This window comes from Manacus candei, unplaced genomic scaffold (assembly GCF_025592945.1).
Source record: "Manacus candei isolate 608988 ecotype Guabito, Panama unplaced genomic scaffold, ASM2559294v1 h1tg000037l, whole genome shotgun sequence".
In the NCBI taxonomy this organism is placed as follows: domain Eukaryota; kingdom Metazoa; phylum Chordata; class Aves; order Passeriformes; family Pipridae; genus Manacus; species Manacus candei.
This window is the reverse complement of record NW_026138085.1, coordinates 11,326,073-11,351,849: the sequence shown is the minus strand read 5'-3', so window position 1 is coordinate 11,351,849 and position 25,777 is coordinate 11,326,073. Positions and strand designations below refer to the sequence as shown.

General features: G+C 41.1%; 1 protein-coding gene across 9 annotated transcripts in view; it reads left to right on the top strand.

Annotated features, from left to right (window-relative positions):
• SGCD (sarcoglycan delta) overlaps positions 1-25,777 on the top strand; it is a 327,833-nt gene that overhangs the window by 241,679 nt on the left and 60,377 nt on the right. For all 9 annotated transcript variants that reach the window (XM_051793456.1, XM_051793457.1, XM_051793450.1 and 6 more), the window contains one exon: positions 9,265-9,366. In XM_051793456.1, the coding sequence (XP_051649416.1) occupies positions 9,265-9,366 (102 nt within the window). The remainder of the gene's footprint in view (positions 1-9,264; positions 9,367-25,777) is intronic.

Genomic DNA, 25,777 nt, shown 5'->3' with positions numbered 1-25,777 from the left:
AAATTGATGGAGCTATTTCACATAAATAGATGTACTCCACAGATCAGATCTCATTCATTGCCCACCATTTGTGATAGCAAGAGATCCTGAACATACCCATATATTTTCCTCTATGAATAATTATTTGCTGCCAATTGTTCAAAAAGCAATAGAAGCAATATACTTATTTCAGCCTCTCTGGGAGCAGTGCTTTCAGTTCTCTCATTTCTTTACCATCCCCAGAGCCTCCCTTCCTAACAACAATGTCATAGACACATTGTAGATAAGTCTGGAAGACAGTTTAAATTATTTTTCAGTATGTTCTGATAGTGAAAGAGCAAAATCATATATTTTTGCGACAAATACAGCTATAAAAATTCAGTGGAGGTTCTTTGGCCATGAGGGCAGTTTCTTAACAATGGGACTATGGAAACCTCTTAGCACAGAGAATTTGATTTTAAAGTAAATTTCTTTTTACCTACCTGTGCAAATAAATTGAATGTGTTCAATCTCCTATTTCATATTGAAGGTATGAGTCTTGATTAAAACAAAAAAGAAATCATTAAAATAATCCCTGAAGTCACTCAGTGTGGGTCTAGTTGGAATCACATTATTTAGGTATACTTTATTTCATGGTATCTGTTTATTGGTTTGCCTGGCAACCCGTTTGTTTTCTGTTTGAATCCTGTTGCACACCACTGAAGCCTAGGTTTATTGCAACAATCTATAGGCAGCCAGAAAAGATGCCTGTCACCTTGGAGGAGCTCCACAGCAGCTGGTAAGAAGCACTTCCAGGGAATGATTTGGATGCTATGTGGACTCTGTTGCCATTTTCTCTCCCCTGACTGCAAAAGTAGCACGGGGTGATTATCTTCAAGTGCAGGCTCATCAGTTAAATGCCTGGGATTAGCTGAGTCGGGGCTCGGAAGTGATTAATTGAGGTGCATTGAAAATATTTCTCCCCATCCACCCTGTTTTCTCCTGGCTTTTGGAAGTAGAGGAGAGAATAGTGGGGGAGCGTGAATGAACCAGCTAAAATATAGATTCTCATCGTGATTCCCCTGCCTTCAGAGGCTGATGTTGCCATAGCAGCGAGTTTGTCTCACAGGTGCGGTGGGTTTGGAGAAGGTCAGTGCAACAGGTGCCTCTCCTGAGTTTCCCCATAGGCTGTAAATCCATCTGCTGAGATGGAATCATCATATGTGCCTAAAGGATGGGACTTGGGAGAGGGGTCACAGCCCTGCTGGGTCTCTTTCCTCCTGTTTTGTGGTATGTTGAGTGTTGATATGGATCTTGACCAGGACTGAAACGAAATCGTGTTTGCATGAGCTCTATTTCTTGGCACAGACCTGGTGTTATACTCCAATTAATAATTGCCTTGAGTTCTTTTGGCATGTTCACATCAGACACAAATGACCCAATAATTGGCCCCATTTTTGAGAGCTCACCTTCAGAAATGCCACGGAAGACTTGGTACTTTCCTTTTCACAGTGTCAGGCCTTAAGCTGCAACTTCATTGCTGGCTGGGGGAACTGCTAAATACTGGATTAGTCAGAAAAATCTTACTTCAGAGTAAGTACAGAACACAGAAGGGATCCACTAAGATAGAGAAAAGAAAAAAAAAAAATACCTCCTTCTCCCTTGAAATTTCTTCCATCACTATCAAGCTGAATGAGTCCAATCAGCCCTGGTGTAATTTGGAGAAGTGATGCCACAGGGGACATTGTGTCCAAGATCTTTATAGTTTGAAAAAAGAAGTGTTTGTTCTATCCTTCATTTGGTGATTGACAGACTATCATAATTAAGGAGTATTAGGCCATAATTTATAAAACCTGTTTCTGCAACCTCTGCATCAGTGGATTTATGTGCTGATTTTATTATTAAATCACTGCATTAGAAGACTACTTGTTCCTACGAGTATAAGAATCTTTTTTTCCACTTCTGAATGAGCACAAATTTCTGCAGGATGGGACTTTTCCCTTCTAGTTAGCATAATTATGGTAATGAGCTAGACTAAAAAAGATGGAGAATTCGAGGGACACGTTTGGAATATATGTTGATGATAAGATGTGAAACCTTACTATTTGCATTGGAGCAAAAAAGCGGAAAAGTGTTCAAGAGAACATGGCTCATTTTATAATGCTTCAGTGCCAAAGTGCTCTGTAGCAAGGAGTTGGAGGCGTGAAAGCCAAGTGTGGATCTCTTCCCTGCTGTACCGATGGAGAGGGAACCCTAGAGAGGAATTCTGCATGTGATGGTTGAGTTGTAGTAACAATAGTGGCATTCATAATCATCTCCCCAAAAGGTCTGCTAATCTTTTTCCCTGCAAAAAAATATATTCTCAGATGGGGTGCTTGTTTCATAGAAATCCCGGTTTTGGCGTGTCACACGTGATCATACTTTGAGTAAACTCACTAGCACTTTGCTTTGGAAAGAAATACCTCCTGCCTAAAGTAATTTCAGCAATATGCAGTAAATCCAGAGCAGAGCTTTCTTCAAGCTTTGGCAGAAGGATTTGTTTAGAAATTGTTCCAAGACTAGTTTGGAATCGTTTCAAGGGATGACATTTAGTTGCTTTGGTCAGTTGTAACTTATTTGAAACAGTAATTGGAAAACCACAATTGATCCTGTTCTTTCTGCCCATTAAGAGTTTTCTCCTTAACTTCCACTAAAGCCAATTCATCAGTGCCTTTTGCCTTTCATGAGAGCTTCATAGGGCTCTTTGAGTAACCTTCATCATGAATGGTGTTGGCTCTGGTGAGCACACGGTCATTGTGGAAGGAACAGATAGAGGGAAAAGGTGCTACAGGAACATGCACCTGGAAGACATCCCTAATGCCATCATAGCATGCGAGCCTGATGGGAATAAAGTCAAGATTTTCTGTATCACAGCTCATTGCTGTAAATGGATGTCTTTTTAGTTCTTGTCCTCTTCTCATTGTATCCTCATCATCTGCCTCTTGTTGTGCAGTTGTGCAGAGGAACTCACAAAACCAGAAGTTACCACTAGAAAGGAAGGGCTCTGAGCTTCTCATGGGCTTCGTTTGGGCTGCATTTCACATAAACCACAATGGTCTGCATTTCCTCCACTTGCACAAAATTCCTTCATAAGCTAGAAGCCACCTGACTCTCCTGTAGCTGTCACAAATGACTTCATACCTGTGGAAGGAACTTAAATGTGCCTAGATAACTTATACACCAGCGGTCTTTTTCCATTGGGTGACTCCCACAGCTGGTTTTTATTCATTCAAATCCATGTCTCCCTGTGACTGATGACTGCAGCACCAGAGATTATTTAGAGGTGTCTTCTCACAGGCTGTTCACAAGGTTCTGGATGGAGCCTTCAACAGGGAGCTGCTTGCTAATCTTGCGATTTATAATGTTGTTTTAGTGCACCGAGTAGCTGCAAAGATTTTAGCTGTTCTTCATCTGTGTCCCCCTCCTTCCCTGGAGAGGGTATATATACTGTCTCACAGTGATGCAAAGTGCTTGGGGTCACCTTCCCTCACCCACCAAGGTCTCAGCACAGTGATCCTGCGCTGTGCCTGTCGCCTTTAAATTCAAATGCTACCAGTAAGACATCTGACAGGGACATCTCAGGTCAATAAGCAGAGGAAGAAGGAGATGAATGCCAGTTGTGGACGTGAGACCTCACAGTGCAATCCACAGCATAAGCCTGGATCTGTGCACACGGGGATATGATCATATAGGCTGTGTAAAACTATGTTGGCTTGTTTTTCTCTCTGCTGTCCACACAAACCTGAGTCTGTACATGAGGTCTCAAAGCAAGGTCTTACACCAGAGGAAGAAGCTGTCACGTGTTGTCTCCTTTTGTCGAAGTGTATGTTGCTCTGGACTGTGCTGTGTAACCAGATTTAACTGTATAGTACTGGTGCTGCTGTTAGGTGTTTAGGCTCTTCTGGCTTCCACAGGAAAATATTGCTGCTGATCCACAGCTGGATGCTGGGATTCTTATAAAGATGGCAAATTAACTGAAGCAAATGAGAAAGAGGGAGGGAAGATCCAATTAGAGCAAGTAGGTGTTCGAGCTGAGGTATAGCTCTGAAGCACTGGCAGCAATGTGTTCTGTACAGACCTTCCTTAAATTCATGGAATCTGGAAACATTTAATGTCAAGTCAGAGAGAGAACAACAGCACAGAAATCTTCCTAGGAAGGGAAGAAAAAAACCAGGTCACTTGCATTTGCTGGGTTTTTTTCCTAACTTTGGATGTATTGAGCTGTGTAATAACTTGCACATATCTGGAAGCAATGCAGAGCACAGCAATCAATAATACAAGCAACGATAATCAGGTGTTTCAGCCATCTGACATGAGCAGTCTCCAAAGATAATTCTCTCCCACAGGACATTGCTGAACATAACTTCAGTTTATTCCTAGCAAAAAAGTGAGTGCTTACCTGCTGTGCAAAGAAACCTTGACAACATTTTTCCTCCTGAAAACTGGAAAGGAATGGAGGTGCAGAAAAAACCATGGGGAAACACCTGCTGGTGCTGGTGGTGGCCAGCAGGCAGCTGGAGCAATCTCTGTTCCCCATCACAGGTGTCCTTAAAATCCTGACAAAGACCTCAGTAAACAGCAAATTTGCCTCTATGTTCAGAAATTTCAGGACAACAGAGGAAGCACAGAAGAGTGTAAGGCTGAATTTATTTTTTGTGAGAGATAAAGCATCCTGGGACACAGTGAATATGTGTCGTCACCACCTTGGTTCTTGACTGGGTTAAGCTGCAGTGTGAGTCCAGCCTGGTCTAATAAAGCTGCCCATGAATGGCAAGGAAAGCTGAAAATTACCTCTGTCCCTATGTGAAAGCAGTTCAGGTTGGTGTGGTCAGTCCCACTTCCAGGTATTTATCATAGAATTGCAGAAATGTTTGGGTTGGGAGGGACCTTAAAGATCATCTAATTCCAACCCCCCCCCCCTTCCATTAGACTAGGTTGCTCAAAGATGACCTTGAACACTTCCAGGGTTGGAGCAGCCACAGCTTCTCTGGACAACATGTGCCAGGACCTCACCACCCTCACAGGGAAGAATGTCTTCCTAAAATCTAATCTAAACCTACTCTCTCTCAGTTTAAAGCCTCTACCACGGCAGTTACATCTCTTTGGTTAGGTTGGCTGTTTTTTCTTATTCTGATAACTGAATCTCTCTGCTACCAGCCATACACTTAAAAAAAACCAAAAAATTAAAGTAACCCACAACTGTTAAAAAGTAAACCAAAACCAAACTGGGCTTTAGCCACTTGTATGGCCACATTGCTACCCAAAAGGCAGAGAGGAGCCTTGATGATCAGATGGCATCAATGCTGGGCTGTTCCCCTAACACTTATACCATCATTCATAATTAGCTGTAAAAATGAATTGCTTCTCGGGATACTAAAAAAAAACAAATTCCCTTCTCATTGAGCATCTCCAAAATGATGTTTATGTTATTCAGGATTGCTCTCCCCTTTCAACCCAGAGCAGTCAGCAACAGCACATACATTTTTATGGTTGTCCAGTACAAGGCATTGCATAAAAAGAGAGAGGGCATAGATGATATAATTGATGTGAAAGTTTTTGCCATGTCCTACCAAAAAATGGAATAATTCAAACAAGGTGGTAATGGAAAGTTCCTGACTCTGTGCTTCCTGTTTGGAGCTTTCCTCCTAGGAGCTCCCACAAAGCTGGCTTGTGCCTGTGCAGTAAAGTAATTCACTCTGCCGAGGAGTCTATTAATAAAAAGGAGAGAAACAATGATTGTCAGATGTTAGAGTATCAAATAATCAATACTGGTGGTTTTTTGTCCTTATTCACAAGCAGTAGAGTGGCAGAAAAGGATATATACCAATCACAGACACAATGTTTAATAAAACATTTTGGTCTTTGTCACTCTAGGCAGTTTTCTGCTACATTTTATAGGTCACAGTCCGTGAAATTTCATAGGAACTTTCATATATATTCTCTGTAGCAGAATATGACATTTATTTGTTATTAAACCATATAATTTAGGGAGGATGAAGATACTTTATCCAAAACAACTTGTGAAGTAGTCTTTCACACAGTGATATCTCTCTAATGTATCTGTATTTTGGGACCTCTATATAATTCTGCAAGCTTCTTCTTATTTTTTTTAATGGGAAATAATAGATGTATATTATTTTATAATGACTGTACAATAAGAGGCCACGATACTTGTTGAACTCAGGTTACAACCTTTGCTTGTTTTTTCACCTGCTGACCCAGACTGTCACTACAAAAACTGTCAGCTTTAATCATGAGAAACATGAGCAGCAGCGAGTTAGTCATAAGTCAGTGCTAAGCATTGCATCTGCTCCCAAACACCAGGGAGGTCAAGGCAGGACATCTGGTGGGTGCAGCTTTTATTAATTCTGGCGGCCACTGGAGGAAGGAAAGGTGAGTGGGGATTGGAGATTGAAAAGAAAACATGGGGAAACACCTCTTTTTCTCCAACCCAGTGGCTTTGTAAGAGAATACACCTGCTTTAATTAATCAAATGTGTTCGTGATGTTTTGGTTGTAGTATGTTGTCCCATAGACCTGATACCTCTCTTGGGGTATATAGGACCTGCTGGCTGTGAGCTAAATGTGTGTTTTTAATATAATCATATGTATCATTATGATAGAACATAGTTGTGAGCCATCAAAATTTCTGGTTTGCCACAGCTTGGTGGTGACTTGACAAGTCCCTTTTTGTCCATAGGTCCACATTACTGGTAAAGTATTGCCCCACTTCAGCTCAGGAGCAAGCCCTGGAAATGGTCAGCATTGCATATCCACACAGGTGGTCATTCTTGCAGCTGTATGGGACACATACCAGCTTGCCTGACCTGCCACTTTTCTTAAAACCAGAGAAGACACTGCTATGTGAAAGCCCTCAAAGCTTGTAACCTTACTGAAATATCTACCTTGAGAAAAAAAAAATACAGGTGTTTTTTTTTTTAGCAGCCCAAAACATGTGAGGGTCTGCAGATAGCTGTAATAATTCCTGCTCACTCGAATCGCAAAGCACACCGCTATTAAAATTTAATCTGGGTTTTTTTGGTGCATAATCACAATTCACTCATTTTCCTCCATCCTTTTGTTTGAAATAAATGAACCCCTTCTGTGCCACCACCAACCCAGAATTCACAAGCCAATATTTTCCACCCAGGCCAAGGAATGTAGCAAGTGGTGTTTTATGAGCCATCTCTCATTCCCTCTCTTCAACGATCCGTAGCATTTTCAGCATATGTCTCTCAAGTTTGCCTACAGCTTTCAGTTCAAAAGGAGATGACAGCGGTCACTTTATCACCCAGCGTCACCTTTGTTCGTAAGACACCACACTCTGGCAAGAAGGATTTTAACTTGGCAGAGAACTACCTGGGAATGGTACTTCTTGGAACAGGAGAAGCTCTGGCAAGTGACCAGTGTCACTGCCGAGCTGTGAGATGTCTTTGATTCTTATCCCTCCAAATTCATGCCTTTTGGCAGTAGTTCATGGAAGTCTTTCTGGGTTCTCCATTCACTTGTAATGACGGTGATTCCTCTTCTGGTGCTGGAGGTGCACTCGCAATGGGAGAGAGAGGGAGTAGAGAGGTGGGAAGGGGTTTTGCAGATGAATTAGAAAGCATGCAAGATGTATATCCAAATACATGCAGTTTCCCTGGATTTTCCAGGTCTCCTCTTGATCTTCTTAAGGCTTCTACCCAAGTGCATTCCCCTTTCCTAAAAAATCCCTGAAACAACTGAGGTGCTAGTGTTACTCTCAAATCCTAGTGATTTCAGGCAATTTTATGCTAAAAGGTATTCTGCAGACCATCTTTTTCTCAGAAAAACAACCAATTTACCTCAATCCTTGCAAACTTTAAAAATCACCCTGAATCTTAGAAACAGTACCTTGCATTTGATGTGGTTTTGATTATGGATGTACCTGTGCAATTCTCTACCCACCCCATGCTTCTGTCACACACTCACCTTTCTGAACAATTATACCCTAAATGAAGGTAAATCCATCATCTAGTAGAAGTTAGAGCTTTCATGTGTCAAAGGTGAAATATATTTTGGTACAGTTCTGCTCTGTGCCAGTGTGTCCATATACCTGTCTTATTGCATTAAAAAAAGAATGACAACAACAACAAAATAAGAAAAACTCATAAAAATTTGACACCTTTTCTTTGCTCTTATGGTTTTTCAGATCTTTCATTACATCTTGCACAAACATAGGTAAACAATTTCTAAAGGGGCCATTTGCAGTCATCTCTTGGGGGCCAAGAAGATTTTTGCCATGGAAGTGCAGGGTGCAGTAGAACTGTGGAGCCTGGGAGGGCTGGGGAGAGGGTGGGGACTGAGAGCTACAGCTGTGGAACTGGGACTCAACAGAAGCCATCAGTCACTTAATGCCTGGCCAATGGTCTTTGCAGTGGTTGGTTGAAGGGCATGGGAATGACTCAGAAGACCCAAATATTTGAATGCAGAGGTTCAGATTGCTGGGATGTCCTTCGGATGTGCAAGGAGCAAAGTGAGGGCTCCCATCCTGAGCTGATCACTGAGGGAGAGAAAAGCCAGAAATTAGCCCAAGACAGGAGAGCAGCCTTATTCCTTTTGTATCATTACTTCTTCCAGAGGGAATATTTGCATAAATGTATATTCCAATAAAGCTGTGCAGCATCTTAACAGTATTGAAAGCACAGAAAGACTGTGACACTTGAAAATAATCAGTGTGATTCCACATCTTTTTATTGTAAAGGCTGATAGCCCTAAAGAAATCCCACCAAAGATTACATGTTTTGCAAAGATTTCCCCAAATAACAGGGGTAAAGTTCCCTACCACATTTTATTGCAATACTGCTATGCAGCCAAACCTTATTTTCTTGATTCAGTGGAATCACATATTCTCTATATGGAGTTTGGCAGAATTAATCACACAGTCTTTATATTATTTGCTATGAATGAGAAGGTATATTAATATACAGGCAGACGGTGAATATTACAGTGAATAGTTTCCTGTTAACACAGAGCATTGCTGCATCTCTGTGAGCAGAGAATGATTTAGCTTAAAGGAACATCTTTCATCTGTGTAAATGGTTTACTGGGGGGCACTGCAGATTGCTCTGAATAGAATTTTTTTTTTCACAGAAACCGAGCGACAAGGATAACAGAAGTAATTGCATTCTCTAGTGCCTCCCAGTGCTATATGTGTTATCTTCTATGGAAAAAAATCAGCTATTGGCAACCTGGTGAATTTAGTAATTGTAACTAATGGGGTTGTTTCTTTTTGTCTGTCTTTCAGGATGGAATGGGGAACCTGAGAATCACGGAAAAGGGTCTGAAGCTTGAAGGAGATTCAGAATTCTTGAAACCTCTTTACGCCAAAGAAATCCGGTCAAGACCAGTAAGTTTTTGGGAAGGGAATAAGCACATTTCTGTAGCCCTAACAGAAAGAAACCAAAAAGTGGCAGGGTGATGTCATTATTGGATAAATTACTTTGGCCATTGGCCACTTTATACAAATGCAATTTGAGGAGTGAGGCAATGGGTGTCCTTTGAAGATTTCATTCAGGTACTGTATCCTCTGGGCAGTTGCAAAGTTGATACTCACGGGTTTTGTTTGTGTAAGCTACAGTTAAAACATTTCTAGGACCTCTGAGGTTTCACACTGTCTTTTGCCTTCTTTTGAGATATATCATAAACAAACCTCCACTGAAGGACCTAATATTTCTATTAGGTAAGAAAGGAGATATTAGAGGCAGAGGGATGGCAGGTAGTTCTGAAATCCAGCTCTCTTTTTACTAGTTATGCCTTTTCTGCAGAGAGCAGAGAGCTGATGTCTTGGCACAAGGGCCTGACCTGTTGTTTGTTGACTCAATGAACCTGTATTATGTGCTCAGTCCTATTTTATGTTGTTTTAAAATTATGTGCAGTTAAAATTCAGTGCTGCTAGAAGTGACTGTGCAACAAAAGTGGCAAGAATGTTAACAACTGAAAATGAGAAAAAAACCAAGTGTGATTGCAATGGCATTTTCATAGCAGCACTTCATTTACTGTCGGTGACTTTTGCTCTTTCTAGTGCAATCCTGTTTGTCCTGAGCAGCTTTAAAATAACTGAAATGACTACAGAGAGTTTCCAGGATCTTCCTCAGAAGATATCATCTGTCTTATTTCCTGATCTAAAGTGTTAATTTGAGTCAGATACCAACCTTCCATTTTGATAACAATGGCAGATAGCTAATTAAATAAACTTAACATCCTTTTATCTTAGCATTTCAGTGCTCTTGTAGAAATTGGAACTTGTAGCATAATGAACACAACAGCCAATACAATATCCGATTTAATTATTGAAGGTTGTAACCTCTGCATGATGGCTAGGAATTGGTTTGAACAAGCATAATCATTTAGGAAGAAAACTTAGTAAGAAAACCTTCATATCTCTAAATGTTTTCATCCCTGAATTAAAACTGAACCATAAAACCTTACATGTCAGGTGCTTTTCAACATAAGATGTGTGGGAACCAAGTGCAGCACTTGGTTTGATAAATAGACTGACAAATTGCTACTTACGTTGATGGAAATAATATTTGATTATTAAGAGAACTAAGAACTACTCGCTACTGGGGAGTTTACTGTTTTCATATTGATCTGCATTTTCATACATCAGGCACTACAAAAGGTACCCCCTTCCTAAGGTTGTGAAAATAATTTCCACACCATTGACAGATTACTGAATACAAGGAACAAGAAGTAGAAGGTAATGCCTGTGTGCGTTCCTTGCTTTATCCCCTATCCAGGATTATTTTTACTGTTAGTGGAGAAGGTTTGATCTACAGTCTAGTGAGCTGGAGCATCCCTGCAGGCTTCAGTAGATGAGTCCTGGGAACTGTATTAATTATATAGTTACACAAACCATGTGTATAGTTTCTCTGACTTTTCACTGGAATAAACTGGATTAGCCTGTGCTGGCTTTCCGGCTGCTCGTGATAACTCTGGAATTACTGTTGGGCTGGGGGCAACAAGAGTGATCCTGTTGCTTTCAGACAACTGATTTATTGTTCTGTATGTGAATTTGGCTTTCTGAAAGCAAAGGAAAGTGTTGCAGTCAATCGAAGTATTGTAGTTATAGAATATTTTAAAATACTATTAAATATTCAACACTATATTTTTTTAAAGAACAGTAGTATGACCAAGTGTTGTCTTGGAGGGAAGTGTGCCTGCAGCTCCTGAACCTGATGAATATTGTTAAAATAAAGTGCCAAATTCAGCACTCAGTAACAGCTGAACATCCATACTAATTCCATAGTGATCTTCTCTGGGTTTTCAGAAGTGCATAATGCAGCTTTAAATATGTGAAGCATAACAGCAACAATATGACAAATAACAGCAAAGAGCATCCCAGAAATAATCTGACATAGACAATTTTTCATATGTTTAATGAAACAACCTAAGAGTTGTGTACAGTAATAAGTAATGGTTTCATATAAGTTCCAAAGACTTTCAGATGCTGGTTATTTATAGAAGAATTTAATTTTAATTTTTTTAAAAAACACAACAGATTTCACTCAGTGTTGTTCTGTGTTGTGGATAGAGGAGTGTTGGTGCTGCCAGGGAAGGGAAGCAGAAGAATCACTTTTTGTATTAATGGCTGCAGTCCCATCACCTCTGTGCAGTGGTTTTCCCACTCGTGTGTCTCTGTGGTGCTGCTCCTCATGCTGCCCTGCTGTGGGCAGAGCTGGGCAACCCTGCCAAAATATCTGCAAAACGTGAATGTTGATTATTATTGAAGGCCTGAATTTGTCACTGCTGCCTGTTCTCTGCTGCATCTCTGAATTCCCAGGAAGGCAGTAATTACAATAATACACAGACTTGCTTTCCTGGGAGCTGTGCCTTCTGTTTTAACAGTGGTTCTGGATTTCCTCTTAAAAGTGGATCCCTTTTCAAATTAATTTGGCTGGAAGGGAAGATCAAGGTTTAGAGAGGAGGAAAAGCCCTCAAATGTCATTCCATGAGACTGGCTGTGGGAAACCCTCTGAGTTTCTGTAGTTCATGCCTTAAAGAGCCCTAGTAGGTTCTGCTGCTTTTACCACCCTACAGACAGAGTACTTGTACTTAGATGTGCTTCTCATTGCAACTGAGACTACAGCCATGAAGGACTGAATCTGTTGTACCATGACATGCAATCAATAACAACCCAACAAAGGTATCTTTCTGTAAGTCCCTTCAAAAGGGGAAGAAGGATTAGCAGAAGGATTGGACTGATGTGGTTTGGTCCCAGGCCAGAGAAGTGACCATTGAAATCACTGACATGAACTGGCTTCTTAAAGCTGCTTCCAGCCAGTTTCTTTCTGCACCACAGCTGACACCCCCCAGGCTTGCTTTCGTTTTCCCTCACCCACTCAAGAGTGACCCCTCCAAAGCCCTCTGTCTTTACACAGAGATGAGGGTCTCTGTTCCTGCTGTTTCCCCATCCTAGTCCTGGCTCAGCAATACCGGGTTTATGGTATGGATTAGAAGTCTGTTTTCAAGCATCAGATCTTGCAAATAACCTTTAGATAAACTTTAGGCTTTGCATGACCCTAAAGTTTATCTGGAGGTTAATGAAAAGTAACTGGTGGTAGCAGTGTTTGCACCCTTGTAGTCTTAATGCTTAGTTTTAAAGAAATGAGATAGATGAGTTCCCTTTTCCAGGAGTGTTCAGAGCATCTTAAACTCCCAGCAGAACATATTGTACACTGAACAGTATTTTCCATGCCACTTGCATGGAACATGAGCATCTTGCTGCCTTTAATTAAGAAGTTAACTGGACCATGAAGTATTACTTGTGTAAATAAAAGTGATTTGTACTTAGTCAAGAAGGTGCATTAGGAATTCTCACATTTCTTTGCTTGCAGATAAATTATGGAGATTATTAAAAATTGGAAGGGTCATCTATAAACCCATCTGTAGCTCAGCTGCACTGTCACTCTCAAAATGTAGCTGTCTTTCTAACTGTGGTAATTTATTGTAGACTATCGTGTGAACCATCTGCTTGCTTATAAATCAGACCAACTTTGACTGAAAGTTGCACACAGCAGCACAAATTGTTAATTTTATGTGCTGGAAAGCAATGGCAACAGTTTAGGGGTCTTCAGTCTTCATTGCCTTAATTGGAATAGAAATTTAAAACTGGAAATTTTCCTGCCTGTGTTGAGATGAGCTGCTAAGAAGCAGGTTGCCCAGATTTAACTTTCTTAGTGCAGTTGGGGTGTTTGGAAGCTTGCCACATCCAGGTCTGCAAGTAACTTAAAAGGAGCAAGACAGAGAACAAGCTATGTGCATTTTCCATTCCGATAACAAGAGAAATAAAATCCTGTGCTGTGATAACACAGGAAAATCCAGTGAATTACTTCTCTCAGGAGCTGTGTGACAACCAATGAGATGATAATCTCAGCTTTAGGAAGCAGAGAAAGACATTGCCATGATAGGATTAGGAAGGGTTTGCCCTTTCAATGTTCATTTCAAGTGCATAGATAGAAAAAAATAAACCTCGGTTTGCAAATGTTTACACCTGGACTTAATTTTTCTTATCCTGAATCCTTTTAAAGACAAGAATATGGATTTGCCTGACAACTTTGACTTTGCTTCAGAAAAAAGCACTTGACTGAGGTCCTGCCTGTTCAGCTCTTCTGCAGGCTCTTCTATTGATGGGTCTGGGAACACAGAACTAAACGTGGGCAGTAACCTTTCCTGTTTGGTCTCTTCTACCTGGGGGAGTTCCAAGCTCTGTTGTTGAACAGAGAGATGGCAAAATTCACTGAACAGATTTTGGGGAGATTTTTAAGGGTGTTTTAGAAGAGATCTGTTATTGTATTTAGATGGTCTCATGCTGAAGGCCTGCTCCCCATTATTTTTAATCAACTGGGGAAAAAAAAGAGTTTAGAAGAAAAATCCTATACGTCAAAGGAAAAAAAAAAACCCTGAGGCAAAGGACTATGTCTTTTTGTTATTTTCCTTTCTTTGGGTAATATTAGAGGACCCTGTCCTACTCACTGTAGCAGTGAGTGTCTCTCTGAAAGCAGCATGCTTGCTCAGATCATTGGAGCAAACCTGCCCTCATTTGAAGCCATACAAAATAACTAGTGACTCCAGTGGAACTGGGGCTGTCATTAACACTTGGCTGGGATTCTGCAAAGGCATCTGTTTGGTCTAAAAAATTCACAGTTGTGAATTAGGGCTGATAACTGCTATTCCCTTTACTGGTGTTTAGTAAGTTCTCATCAGCATACAAGCTAGACTAGCGAGTGCATGAAATATGCTTGTCTGTCCTTTACATTTTCCCCAGCCAGTATTTGAATGATAGAAAATTTAAAGGAAGCTTTTAAGAGTGATAAGTAATTATTTTGCCAATGTATTTTGCCTCACTGTGTTCGGATCTGGAGGAAGCATGCTATTATTTTAAAGCACAGAAGCACTTCTGTAATGGACCTATTCTTTTGTATTATTTGCTCTGCAGGTCTACCTGCCTCCAAGCTAAAAATACGCCCTGAAAAACAATAAACCATGTATTTGGATTAAACAATGACATGTGCCCACAGTGGGGCATACCTGCCTCATAGCCATAAATACATACTTATAAGCAATATAACATACTAATTTAGATAAAAAGGCAATGCAGATGGCAAGATAATTGCAACTTTGTATGAGGTTCAAACTGTGTAGTAGAAATGTAGCTTTCAGGTAGATAGCATGAAAGAAGGCTGCTATTTTTTTGTGGAAGAAAGAATAATTTCTTTCCTTCCTTTGTCAAAGTTTACAGGGAAATAAATGGATATTGAATTAGATCCTGATGATTTGGTCTAGCAAAGTGCTTAAGGGTTTCAGCATGCTCACTGAAACCATCACAGGGTGGAAGTGAAGTTTGTCTCACCATGCTACCATCAGTCAGCAGTCCCTGGGTGCTCCCACCCCCTCTTAGGCCATTGTTCCTCCCAGCATTTCACTATTCCCTTAGAGAATGGATCTTATAGAAGAGAGGAATCTTCTTTGCATATTATGCTGCATACAAGCCAGTGAGAGCTCCTGTCAGCTCATGGAGGTGTTGGTCTCCTGGCATTGGCCTCTGGGGCAGTTCAGCTGCCACTGTAGCTTCAGGTAGAAAACATCTCACTACCTGAGGTTGACTCCTGAAGCACAATAGCTGCAGTCAGGATAGATCCTGACTGCATCTTCGTAGCTTGCTCCTTCTTGATTGATTTTTGGTTCAGATGTTAAGATATTGCCCTAATAACTTGGGGCAGGGGGGAGGGGGAAGAACAAGGTTTCTAGTGATGGCAGAGCCAACAGAAATGAGCTTCTTGTAGCCATGCCTGGCCATCTCCTCTATTCCCTGTAGGGTTTGTTGAGCATTCCTTGTGGCACCACTCCAGATAGCTTGTTAGATTCCATGCCAGTGTGCTTTTGCTATAGATGTGTCTCAGTTTGGTCAGTTTGAGTCTTGCTTGCCTGACAGTGATCAGCAGAGAGGAGAGCTGGCAGTCAGAGGGGGATGCAGTGAAAGAGCAAGTTGCAAAAGGCATCATTTTGGCAGAAGTGTCCTCACCTGATGTACTGATATTTTTGCCATCACCATCCAAAGCAGATTGGAGTCTGCATACAGCAGTAGGCTGTGAGGGTACAGTGGGGTTTATAAAATTGATACATTCTCCTATAATAAATTTCATTCCTAAGCAATGAAATCCAGAGAGCCTACTTCAGACTGAACCTTGGCTGCCCCAGTGCTTTGGGGGCAGTTCGTGGCTCTGTGATATTTCCAGTGTGCTGAAAAGGTTGAAGTTAAGTAAATTTTACAGCAACTATGAAAACATTTCCCTTTACCTTCATAGTGAAATTGGTCAGAAGTCTCTCAGCATTTGAAGGGAATTGTGTAGGCTGGCTGAAGGGGCGTGTCCAATAACACCAGAATTAAACCTTGCTGTGCCTCTTCCTGGTTGGTTGTGCAAGGAGCCACACACTGAGACTGCAACAGGGAACTTGAAGTATCCCACTGGCTGCCAAATCAGAGTATCCCAAAGAAGTGCAAGAAAGGAAGCTCTGATGTAAACTTTCTGAAATAACTCCACAAGTTGCATTTCAAAATAAAACCTCATGGAGGCTGCCTATGGCATTTAAAAAAGGATTTCATTAAATGTTGCTAACTTGTCATAAGCTCTCTTAAATGGAAGGGTAATGGCTTATAACATTTGTAAGCTTTTTAATTTCATGCAATATGAGCAGTGTAATCAACACCTATTAAAGCCAATCAGCTGTGCCAAGTGGGCTACCTACCTCAGCTTTTGTCTATATTTGTATTATGGCTACATCTATGAACTAACCCTGGGAACATGTTCGTGCTTTCTTATCCTGACATCAGTGGAGACTTTGTGTCCAGAAAACCCCATATGGTCATTGCAGAAGTATCTGAACCCATAAGCTGAATAACCACTTTATAATCAGTAGTTTTCACCTTCTTGTTAAGGGAGTTTGGGCCATGGAGGTGATGTGGACAAGTTAACAGCTTCTGAGCTAAAATGGTCTCTCAATGTATTTTACTTTTTTCCCTTTGACAGGTAGAATATCTCTGCTTGAACTGGTTGTGTAAGGAAAGGGAAACTGCCCAGATCATGTGTTTGTTTTGCTGTTCTGATCTGATTCCCACCTCCTCTCCATTTTAAACTTTTGCAGCTGGACTCTGTGGTCATTAAAAACAAGTGATGAGCGTCACAGCTCAAAGTGAGCTCTGGGTTAGGGCTGGGGGCTTTGTGGGCTCTAAGCTTTTGCATTGCATTTTTGCCGTGATCCCAGAAATCACTTGTATTTCAGCTGTGAAAAGGAGGACAGTGGGGCACGAAAAACATGTGTGATTGTGTAGGCTGCATTTGTCTCCCTGAAGTTCAAAGTTTAAGGATTTACCATTTCTAAACATTGCTTCTGACAATCAGGATTCTGGCTGCTTTGGAAAATCTGAAATACAAAAGCAACTTGCTAATACTAAAAATGAAAAAGAAATGAAACTTTATACAGTATGGGTAGAGGGAAGATAGAGGCAAATAGACAAAGGAAACACTAAAAGACAAATAGAAAGATCCACTTATAAAGAAAAAGAATGTTTTTCTCATGTTTCCAAGAAGCCTGAAAGCAGAGCTTTGTGTCTTTTTACTACAGGACAGCAAACACTTCTGCAACTCTTCTGCTGATCAAAACTAATTTGGCAGGAAAGTTATGTATTTTATGAGGCATGAGTTGACAAGACAAGCTGTGCTGTCATTAGCAAGTGCAGGCACACACAACCGGTTTTACAGACGGCTCAGACGGTTCTTTGATTTGCAATAGGAAAGGAAAGTAAGGATTTCCAGGATTCATTTGCCAGTTGCTATGCCAGTAATAAGAGTTTCTCTGACTGTTTGGTTTCTAAATGACAGATGATGTCTTTGGAGAAAGAAGAACACAGGGAAAAACCAGGACAACTCTAAATTTGCTCCTTTTTCTTTTAGGACAAATTAGTTGAGAGTCTTGGGAAAGCTGACTTGCTGCTTTTGAAAGAAAAAAATATTGTTTCTTTAGCTCTTAACATCTTCCTGGTTGCAATATCTTTGTTTCTGATCTCTGCTTCTGTTTGCTTGAGGTTGTGCCTGGCCATCAACTCCCGGGGCAGGAAGGGGCAGTCCCACACCAGTGTTAGTGGCACAGTGTTGGAGTGCAGAACACTGCTGTACATGTGTGATAAAAATGGCTATAGCTAGTCACAGAGTTAGACATTCTGACTTGTCAGTAAATCATTGATTGGCATTGACTGTTCAACCAGATATTTAATTATGTGCATAATTTAGACATAAGTAGTTTCACTGACATGAGTAAGGCTATTCCCATGCCTAGAGTTGGTTCTTTGCTGCATATGTCTATAATGTCTACATGTCTATATGTCTGCATGTAGTGCATGTGTGTGGCAGAGCAAAGCCACTGGTGGGAGTTCATCCTGCTCAGCTCTGTACAAACATGGAACAGAAAGAAAACTCAGTGTTTTGGCTCACAGTATGTCTTCCTTGTTCATCCTTCAAGCATAGTCCTTGTTTACCATCCTTACATAAAACAGCACCTCACTTTTTTTTCCCTGAGCAGGAGTGGAGCTGAAGCCTCCATGGCTTTTGCCTTCACACCTCTGAGGTTCCACAAAGTGCATCATCTGTACAGTGCTGCTTTCATCCAACTTCCGCCAGAAACATCCTTTCTAAGGGCAGAGACACATCTTCCTTTGGAAAGTTATTCTTTATGGTCTACAAGGGAAAGTTTCATTTAACATTTATTTCAAATGCAGCAGTGCTAAAATTCGATTTGTAAATCATTGTCTGTTTATGAAAATGGTGAGTAAATACATGCCAAGATTTTCGCACTATCTTCTTAGTCGGTGTAGGTTACTTTGTTGGATTCTTAATTAGTAATCTAAAACTAGGCAATTAAAATGGCTTTTTTTGACCTAGGATTTTTCCTCTCTTTTTCTTTCCAGCTGCAGGTTGATATTCTTGTTTCTCTATTGATTTAGACAAGGAGTTGATTTGTCATGGGGCATCTAATGAATAAAAGTGATGAATGTCTGAGTTCTGTTTCTCTTCTGAGAAAGCAGCAGCAGCTGCAAAAGATTACCTGTGGCCCCATGAATGGGTGGTTACGGATTCAGGGGGAGGCTTACTGTTCACTGAATTATTCATATTCCTCTTCACAGTGCCTGGAAAGTCTTCTTTTCCAAGTATTAGTGCAAACTGAGCCTTCTTGGATGTAATCTGATAGAACTGCAGCCCAAGGCAGCACAGCTGAACAGTAATATGTGTTTTTCCAATGAGAAGCTTTGTAGGATATCAGTATTTAAAAGCAGAGAAACAAATAAAATTACAGACAGTGGGTTCATTGAGGGGAGAAGAAAGGTCACTTGTCTGACAGAACAAGCATCGATCTCCAGCAAGGCTTTCAGTTCTTTAGCCAAAAGCTGTTTTCTTTCTTTTGATTGGACTGATCAGTAAGAGTGTGAACATTTCATTATTTTTGTTAAAATCCTGATTTTTTTCTAAGTATATATTGCAGGTTAGAAGTACCAAGTGGGCACAGCTGTTCATTACCCTAGAGCAGTTGATATTTTCCTTTAGGCAGATTCACTGTCGTGTTGTACACACAGGTGAAGCCACACAATGAATCGCCAAATAATCCATAATCCAAACACACGCTAATTGCTGTAAAAGGTCAAGAGTATGTGTTCAGTTGAAGCTGATTTAGGGTCTTGGTGTCCATGACTGGAAGGCAGCAAGTTGGTGGCATGAACCTGACCACGTTTCCTCTGATGCTTTCTTTGGTTGCGTGTTCAGAGCCTGTACCCTCCATTTTTTTGCAGAACATCCTTCACTCTTTAGATGAAGTAAAGGCCACATTGGGCAATGGCATGTGTGTTGTCGCTGGTGCTGGCTTGAGAAGCACCTTTGATTGCATGCCTACTGTTACTTCATGCCAAAATATTCTATCTGTATTCTGCTACCTCTTGAAATCCCCAGCTCCTACTGCAAACTGACCTTTGCTATATGTTTTCTTAACATCCCAACTGTTATTTATAAATTATGAGCCCTGATGTTGGTACAACCTGGCAAAGAAGGAGGCTTTTTGTTTCTGTCTGCAGCATTATCTATTATGCAGCATTCTGGGAAGCATAGCTTAGGTGAAGTAGAAGGAAAAGGAAGATGCAGGCAGGACCCTTCCTGTACCCTTTGCTGGTAGGAACCACTCATTGGGTGTTTTCACTGATCAGTTTTGTTCCTCCAGAGTTTTGAAAGAACTTCAGGAATAAAAACACCGGGAGGCAAATGCCTTCTGTTAAAAACCACAAGAGGACGAGCTGCCCTGCTGATTGCCAAAGAGTAATTTGGGTCCTTGGCTTTTGCATGCCTCCCTGTGCTCTGTGTTACCTTCACACACCCCAGTCTCTTTGGCTGCTTTTGCCATTACTCACTATTTCCCCAAACAACTTTCCTGCCTTCTTCCAGGCATGGAAAAAGCATCTGCTGCTTTTCCTGTGAGCCTGACATCTCTTGAAATACCCCTCCCCGGCTCCCCAGTGATGTTGGTAAGAGATGTGTTTTTTGCTCATCGGCCCTGTACCACAGCAATACCCTGTGTTCTCTCCTCTCTTCACCCTGAAGCAGATACTCAGGAGTGTCTGTTGACTGGCAGTTGCAAGACACAATCAAATCCCAACACAAAACATCCTGATCCTGCAGTTGTCCCACTGATCAGAACTTTGCTCCTGTGCTCTCTGTAGGTGCAGTGTTCAGTGTAGCGAAGTCCAGCATGATTTAGCATCTTTCCTCCGGATCAGTCCAATTCCATGTCACACGCTTAGCTGCATCTGTCATTTTACCTGTTCAAGTGTGCCATCGCCTTGGCTGTTGGACATTCAGCCTCTCTGAGGCACAGGGAGGTTTGCAGTTGGTGCACAGTTGAGTTGTCTCCCTCTTTGAGACAGTTCCTGTCTGACAGTAACTCACACATGAACTGTTCTGTCACTGCGGTCAGAGCTTGGCCCGTCTGTTTTTTCTTGTAAGGAAGACTCTGTCTAGTCTTGTAGACCAACAGAGCATCCTTCTTAAAGCCAAGTATTGATCATTTCAGCAGAAGAAACAGAGTGGTTAGATAAGAGCAATTCAAAACTAGTTTGTGCTAATGTTTCTGTGACCCCATAACCCTGTATCATAATTAAAGCAGATCAAGTTACTTTGGTATCAGAGGTACAGTCATGGGCCCAGCCTTTCTTTTCCATCCTTCCCGTTTTCCCAGATATCCCCCTGCAGGGTTAACTGAGTATATTTCCACAATAAATATTCCCACAACAAGGCCTAAATATGGTTTTCATCAATCATTTTATAGCTGGTTCAAACCTGTCATGCATTTACAGCAGCTCAGGAAAAAAAAAAAAAAGCAGAAAAACCACGAATAAAACCAAGAATTGGAATAGAAAAGCTGAATTTTCTGTCACCAGGAATGGTCAGATGATCTTTCTTTGTGTCTTGTACAGTGGCAAGTGCTCAGTCTCCAATGAATAAATAACTACAGATCCAGGAAATGAGATTATTACTCCCATGAAGCTGTTGGAAAGGAGAGCACTCTGTGCCCTTCAAACCTGCTTCCTGATGCACAGCCCTGCATTTGCCTGTGGTGCACAGCAAACCTGAAGGATAGGGCTCGTAAAGAAGAGGCTTTTAATTGCAACAGGAGCCCAGAAACAGAGACTCTTTGATTTCAGGAACATGTCCGGGCTGAACCTTGTCATTTCACAGACCAGATGCTTTGGAGAGAACTCTACTGGGTAATCACAGAAGTGAGGATGGCTGCCTGTGTCCTGCCTCCAGCCCTCACCGTGCTGTAATATAGTTGCTTTTGCAGTGTAATTGCTTTCTCTGCAGGGCTTCTTCCTATTGATTCTGCTTGTGTGGATTTAAATGGTTTGCGGGTTGTAACTAGACTCAAGTTGGTCTGCAACTCCTCTCCTCTGTGCTAGGCAGCTCACGTGGCAGTTCTGAGAGACTTCAGTGATGTCTGGATATCATCACTCCCTGACCTGCACATATATATTTGATTGGAAAAGAGAGGCTGGATCAGATAAGTTCAGAACATCAATAAATACGTGTATTTTGTTTGGTGACACTTGTTCAATTTGAATCTTTTTCCCAGGAAGCAGCTTGTGTTGTGTCATTTTTTCAGCGTGCTGTGTAAATGCTCTGCATCTGCAACTGTCGAGGCTGGTGCCATCCCATAGCAGTGCCATCTGCTCGCTCACAAAGTGCTTTTTGCGTAGATAAAAAATGTGAGGTGTTGCTCATAATTAGGCAAATCACATGCTGTGATCTGTGATTGATTTGATTCCTGTTGCTGGCTACCTCGCATATGTCTATGTGTCCATAAGTATTGTCTACATATCAGCATATGGATGCAGATGAATCAGAGACTCGTGAATTCTTTTTCCCAATCCAGACATATGGAAATGTTTTCCCTTCTTATTATTAGCAGCAGCTGAATTTCAGTAACACCAGGGGCCTCTGCTGGGATCTTTGCCTGTGTTTTGTGCTGTACATGCATACGTAAGTTGGCACAGCCATTTATAATCTAATACAAGAAGTAAGCGATCCATGACATGCAGCAAAGGAAAGCTATAATTTCAAAGCAATGTTCAGAGATAGCCATGTTATTAGCCTTCTTGGAGAAAAATGTCTGGATATATAAGTTGGTGTTATGCAGTGCAGTAACAGAATGCCTAAAAGGTGCTGTGAGCACTGTAGAACCCAAGTGTCTCTGCTGAATGCGACTTCTGGAATGTATTGGTATGCTTTTCTTAATTTTAACAGTATGTGCTCTGGAATTTGTATTCACCTCACTGACTGACAAAGATCCTAGTTGTTTGTGGTTGTAGTATGGTCCAAGTAAAGCTGATCATAAGGGAAAGTTACTCAGAAATTAGTCCTTCTGTATAATTATGACATTGTCTTCTAATGTCTTTTGTAGATAGTGAAGTATGATTTACCAGCAGTTTTAAAAGATGTTTAAGGCAGCAGTAGGGGTACCAGAAAGGCCATAAAAATGAAAACACACAAATGGAGGTTTGCACGCTTGACTGGAGTAAAAGTTACGAGCAGTGGAGTAGCTATATAGTTGGATGATTTAGAATACTTGAAGCCTGAGCAGACCTCTCTTCTGTTCTCTCCCTCTCTCCTGTGCCTGCCTACAGTGTGTTTACTTCGGCAGGAGATTTGTCACCACTGGACTGTGATCATAACTAGGACAGCCCGAGGTAGAAAATAGGCTATAACTTAGCACAAATCCATAGTCCCGCTGCTACAACACCTCCTGTAGACGAGGAGCAGATTGGAGCGAGCTGCCTCTGAGCAGCAGCTGCAGTTTGGCATTTCTGCAGAAGAGTTCAAGTAAACTGAAATGGTTAGTGAATACTTGGTTGGTTTTATACTGGAAGGGGTGATCAATGTGCTGTGAACCCAGAACTGCTCTTCTCCTGTTTTAGAGCTATTAGAGTTGCTTGAGTCCAGCTTTGTTTGTACAAGGGAGAGTTGTTCCCCACTGATGCTGAGTTAATCATCAGCACACATTTGACTGACTCTGGTGTAACACTTTTGGGTGAACTCTGAGTGCAGTGAAGTGCTTGAAGCATTTTTGGAATTATTTGGTCATTTTACAAGTTGTGCTGTTCTCTTCATTTCAACTGTCTGAGGGTGTCTTGTGAGAGGACTCCTGGAGCTGAGAATGCTTTAATGCATTGGACTTTCTTCCAAAGCCAGTAATGATTAGTTCAGTCCTACCAACAGAGAAAGTTTTGTGAATGTGCAGCAGCCTTCAAATGTTACAAACCCAGATTTCCCACTCCCATGGATGCTGAATGGAACTCCCAACATGCACAACTGCATGTTATTTTTATGTGTATGTCGGTTTCATCATGTCATCTGTGGTTTTCCTTGTATTATAAGTCAATGAAGTAAAAAAGAAAAAAAAAAACAGCAAAAAAAGTCAAGGCAGATGTAATGTCTTGGAGATTTTTTCAGTGTTGTTTTTAATGTCAGCAGTGATGGTGTAATTTAATTTTCAGAAGTCTCAGTTGCAAATCAGCTGATTGGGCATCTTGAAGAAGCAGCCACTCTCTCAAAGCACTGTGTTCATGAGATTATGACAGGTATTCTTCTAAAGAGAGAAACCCCTAGATTGCCAGAAATAAATCACTTTGAAGGATACAAACTCCCTTGGGTAGCCTTGCAAAAGCAGAACCCAGTCATTTATATCTCACATCACAAACCTGCCTTCTTTGCACTTTAAAGAGAAGAGTCAGAGATATAATTGCTTTAATGGAGCAAAGGGAAATTTATCTTTTGTTTCTGTTGTTATTAAAATGAACTTCAAGAAGTGCCGTTAAAGAGGGGGGTCTGTGGTATTGGACATAAAACTCTAACATGCTCAATCTGTGCTATTAAAATATGTCACAATATTTTCTCATCTTCATTGTACTGTAAAAGGTATTGTTCTGTGAAGGTGGCTGCACCTTGTTTGCATACAAGAAGAAACTTGAATTTATTTTTTTTAAGCATTTGAATGCTTAATAAAGCATCAGAAGTCAGAACACAGAACACTAATTCATCTCATGTTACTACATTTATGCCTTTGAATGCCCATGGCAGGTCAGGGCTGTATCAACTCTGTTACTGATCTAGGTTACATGACCTGGGCTCATTACAACTATGACAAGAGTTTGTTTCCTGGAAGAAGAGGATGCAGACTACATTTTGTTATATCTGCGCTGGACCTATTGCCTCCTTCATAAAAGCAACCATTTATAGACACAAATATAGCTGGGGCATTTTGTAGCATTTGTTTTAATCTGTTTGTTACCAATTCCATTCACAGCTGGCTTTCATTCTGCTGTGAAAAGCTTACACTGTCAAATCAGAAGTTTTACTAGAAAAGGGATTTAGTTACATGAACATTATGTTCAACTGTTTGAAGGACAAAATCAAGATCAAAAGACACTCAGGGATTAAACAACAAAAAGTATGTTTAAATCATATTAAGGGCTATTTTCAATCTAGCACCTAGGGATTTAGCTACATGCCTTAAATTTTTGTACCAGGAGGCTTCTGGGCAAAATCCTGTTCTTGCTGTGGGGAGCTTGATCAGAAACAGTAATGCTTGGCTTGCAAGCCTGAAGTTGAGATTTTCTGTTAATGTAGCTGAAGACCAGAATCCAAGCATGATCTTAAGGCTGGGGGTTCACTAGATACTCCCAAGTTTGTCTTCTTCACAGACAAAGGTAGATGCTGTCCAGTGGTTCATGTTTGCTCTTCAGGATGAGTGATGTCTGTACAATGTTCTGGTGAGGTTTGCTGGGACTCGTGGTGGTGCCAGTTGCTTGATCCCTGCAGCATCTGTTATCAATTCTGAAGGGGGTTTACTCAATTTTTTCTCACAACTCTCCATTTTATGGGGGCAGCTCTGAGTTTTTTCAGCATCAGACACTCTCCAAAGGAGTTTCTATTCTTAAGGCAGGAATTGAGGGGAAGAAATGCACACGTGTGCTCACAGCATGTTCTGGAGACCTTTGTGGTTAGGAAACTGCACTGAGTGAGGTATTACTGGTGCTTCCCTTTGAAAGATGAACAAGTCATTTGGGAACACACAAAACTGAGTCAGGAATACTAATTTAAGCATATCCATGTCAACAGACAAAAAATGACACAGTAAAGGTTACCAAGTCAGCTTTTCTTGTAGGTAAGGGGACATGCCTGACACCTGCACTACCAGGCAACGTACAGTGCTGTGTCCCCAGCAGTGTGTGATGCTGAGGAAGGACTAAGAGGTGATGCCTTTGTGGCTTTTCATTAGAGGTTTATCAGTCTTGATGAAGGACATTTCAGGTACCCTAAAATTATTGCTTTGTCTCTCCGTTATTGGGCGACGAATACTTGTCACTCCAAACTAGACAAAACTGAGACATTACCTTGTGCAGCTCTGAGTTGTCCCTACCAATGAAAAATGCATTTCAGGGGAGTATCACTGCTGTATTACTGTCATCACATTTAGCTGGTGGTACAGTAGGACTGGTTGGACTTAAAGAAAGGAATATATTTGTTATAACCCACATAAATACTTCCCCTCTTTTAGCTGCTCCTTAGAACAACACTCAGGGGTGCAGGCAGGGAATGTGGCAGTAGGCCAAGTGAAGGAGAGCTTTTGCTGGCTGTTTGCTTTACAGAAAACAAGCTTTTACC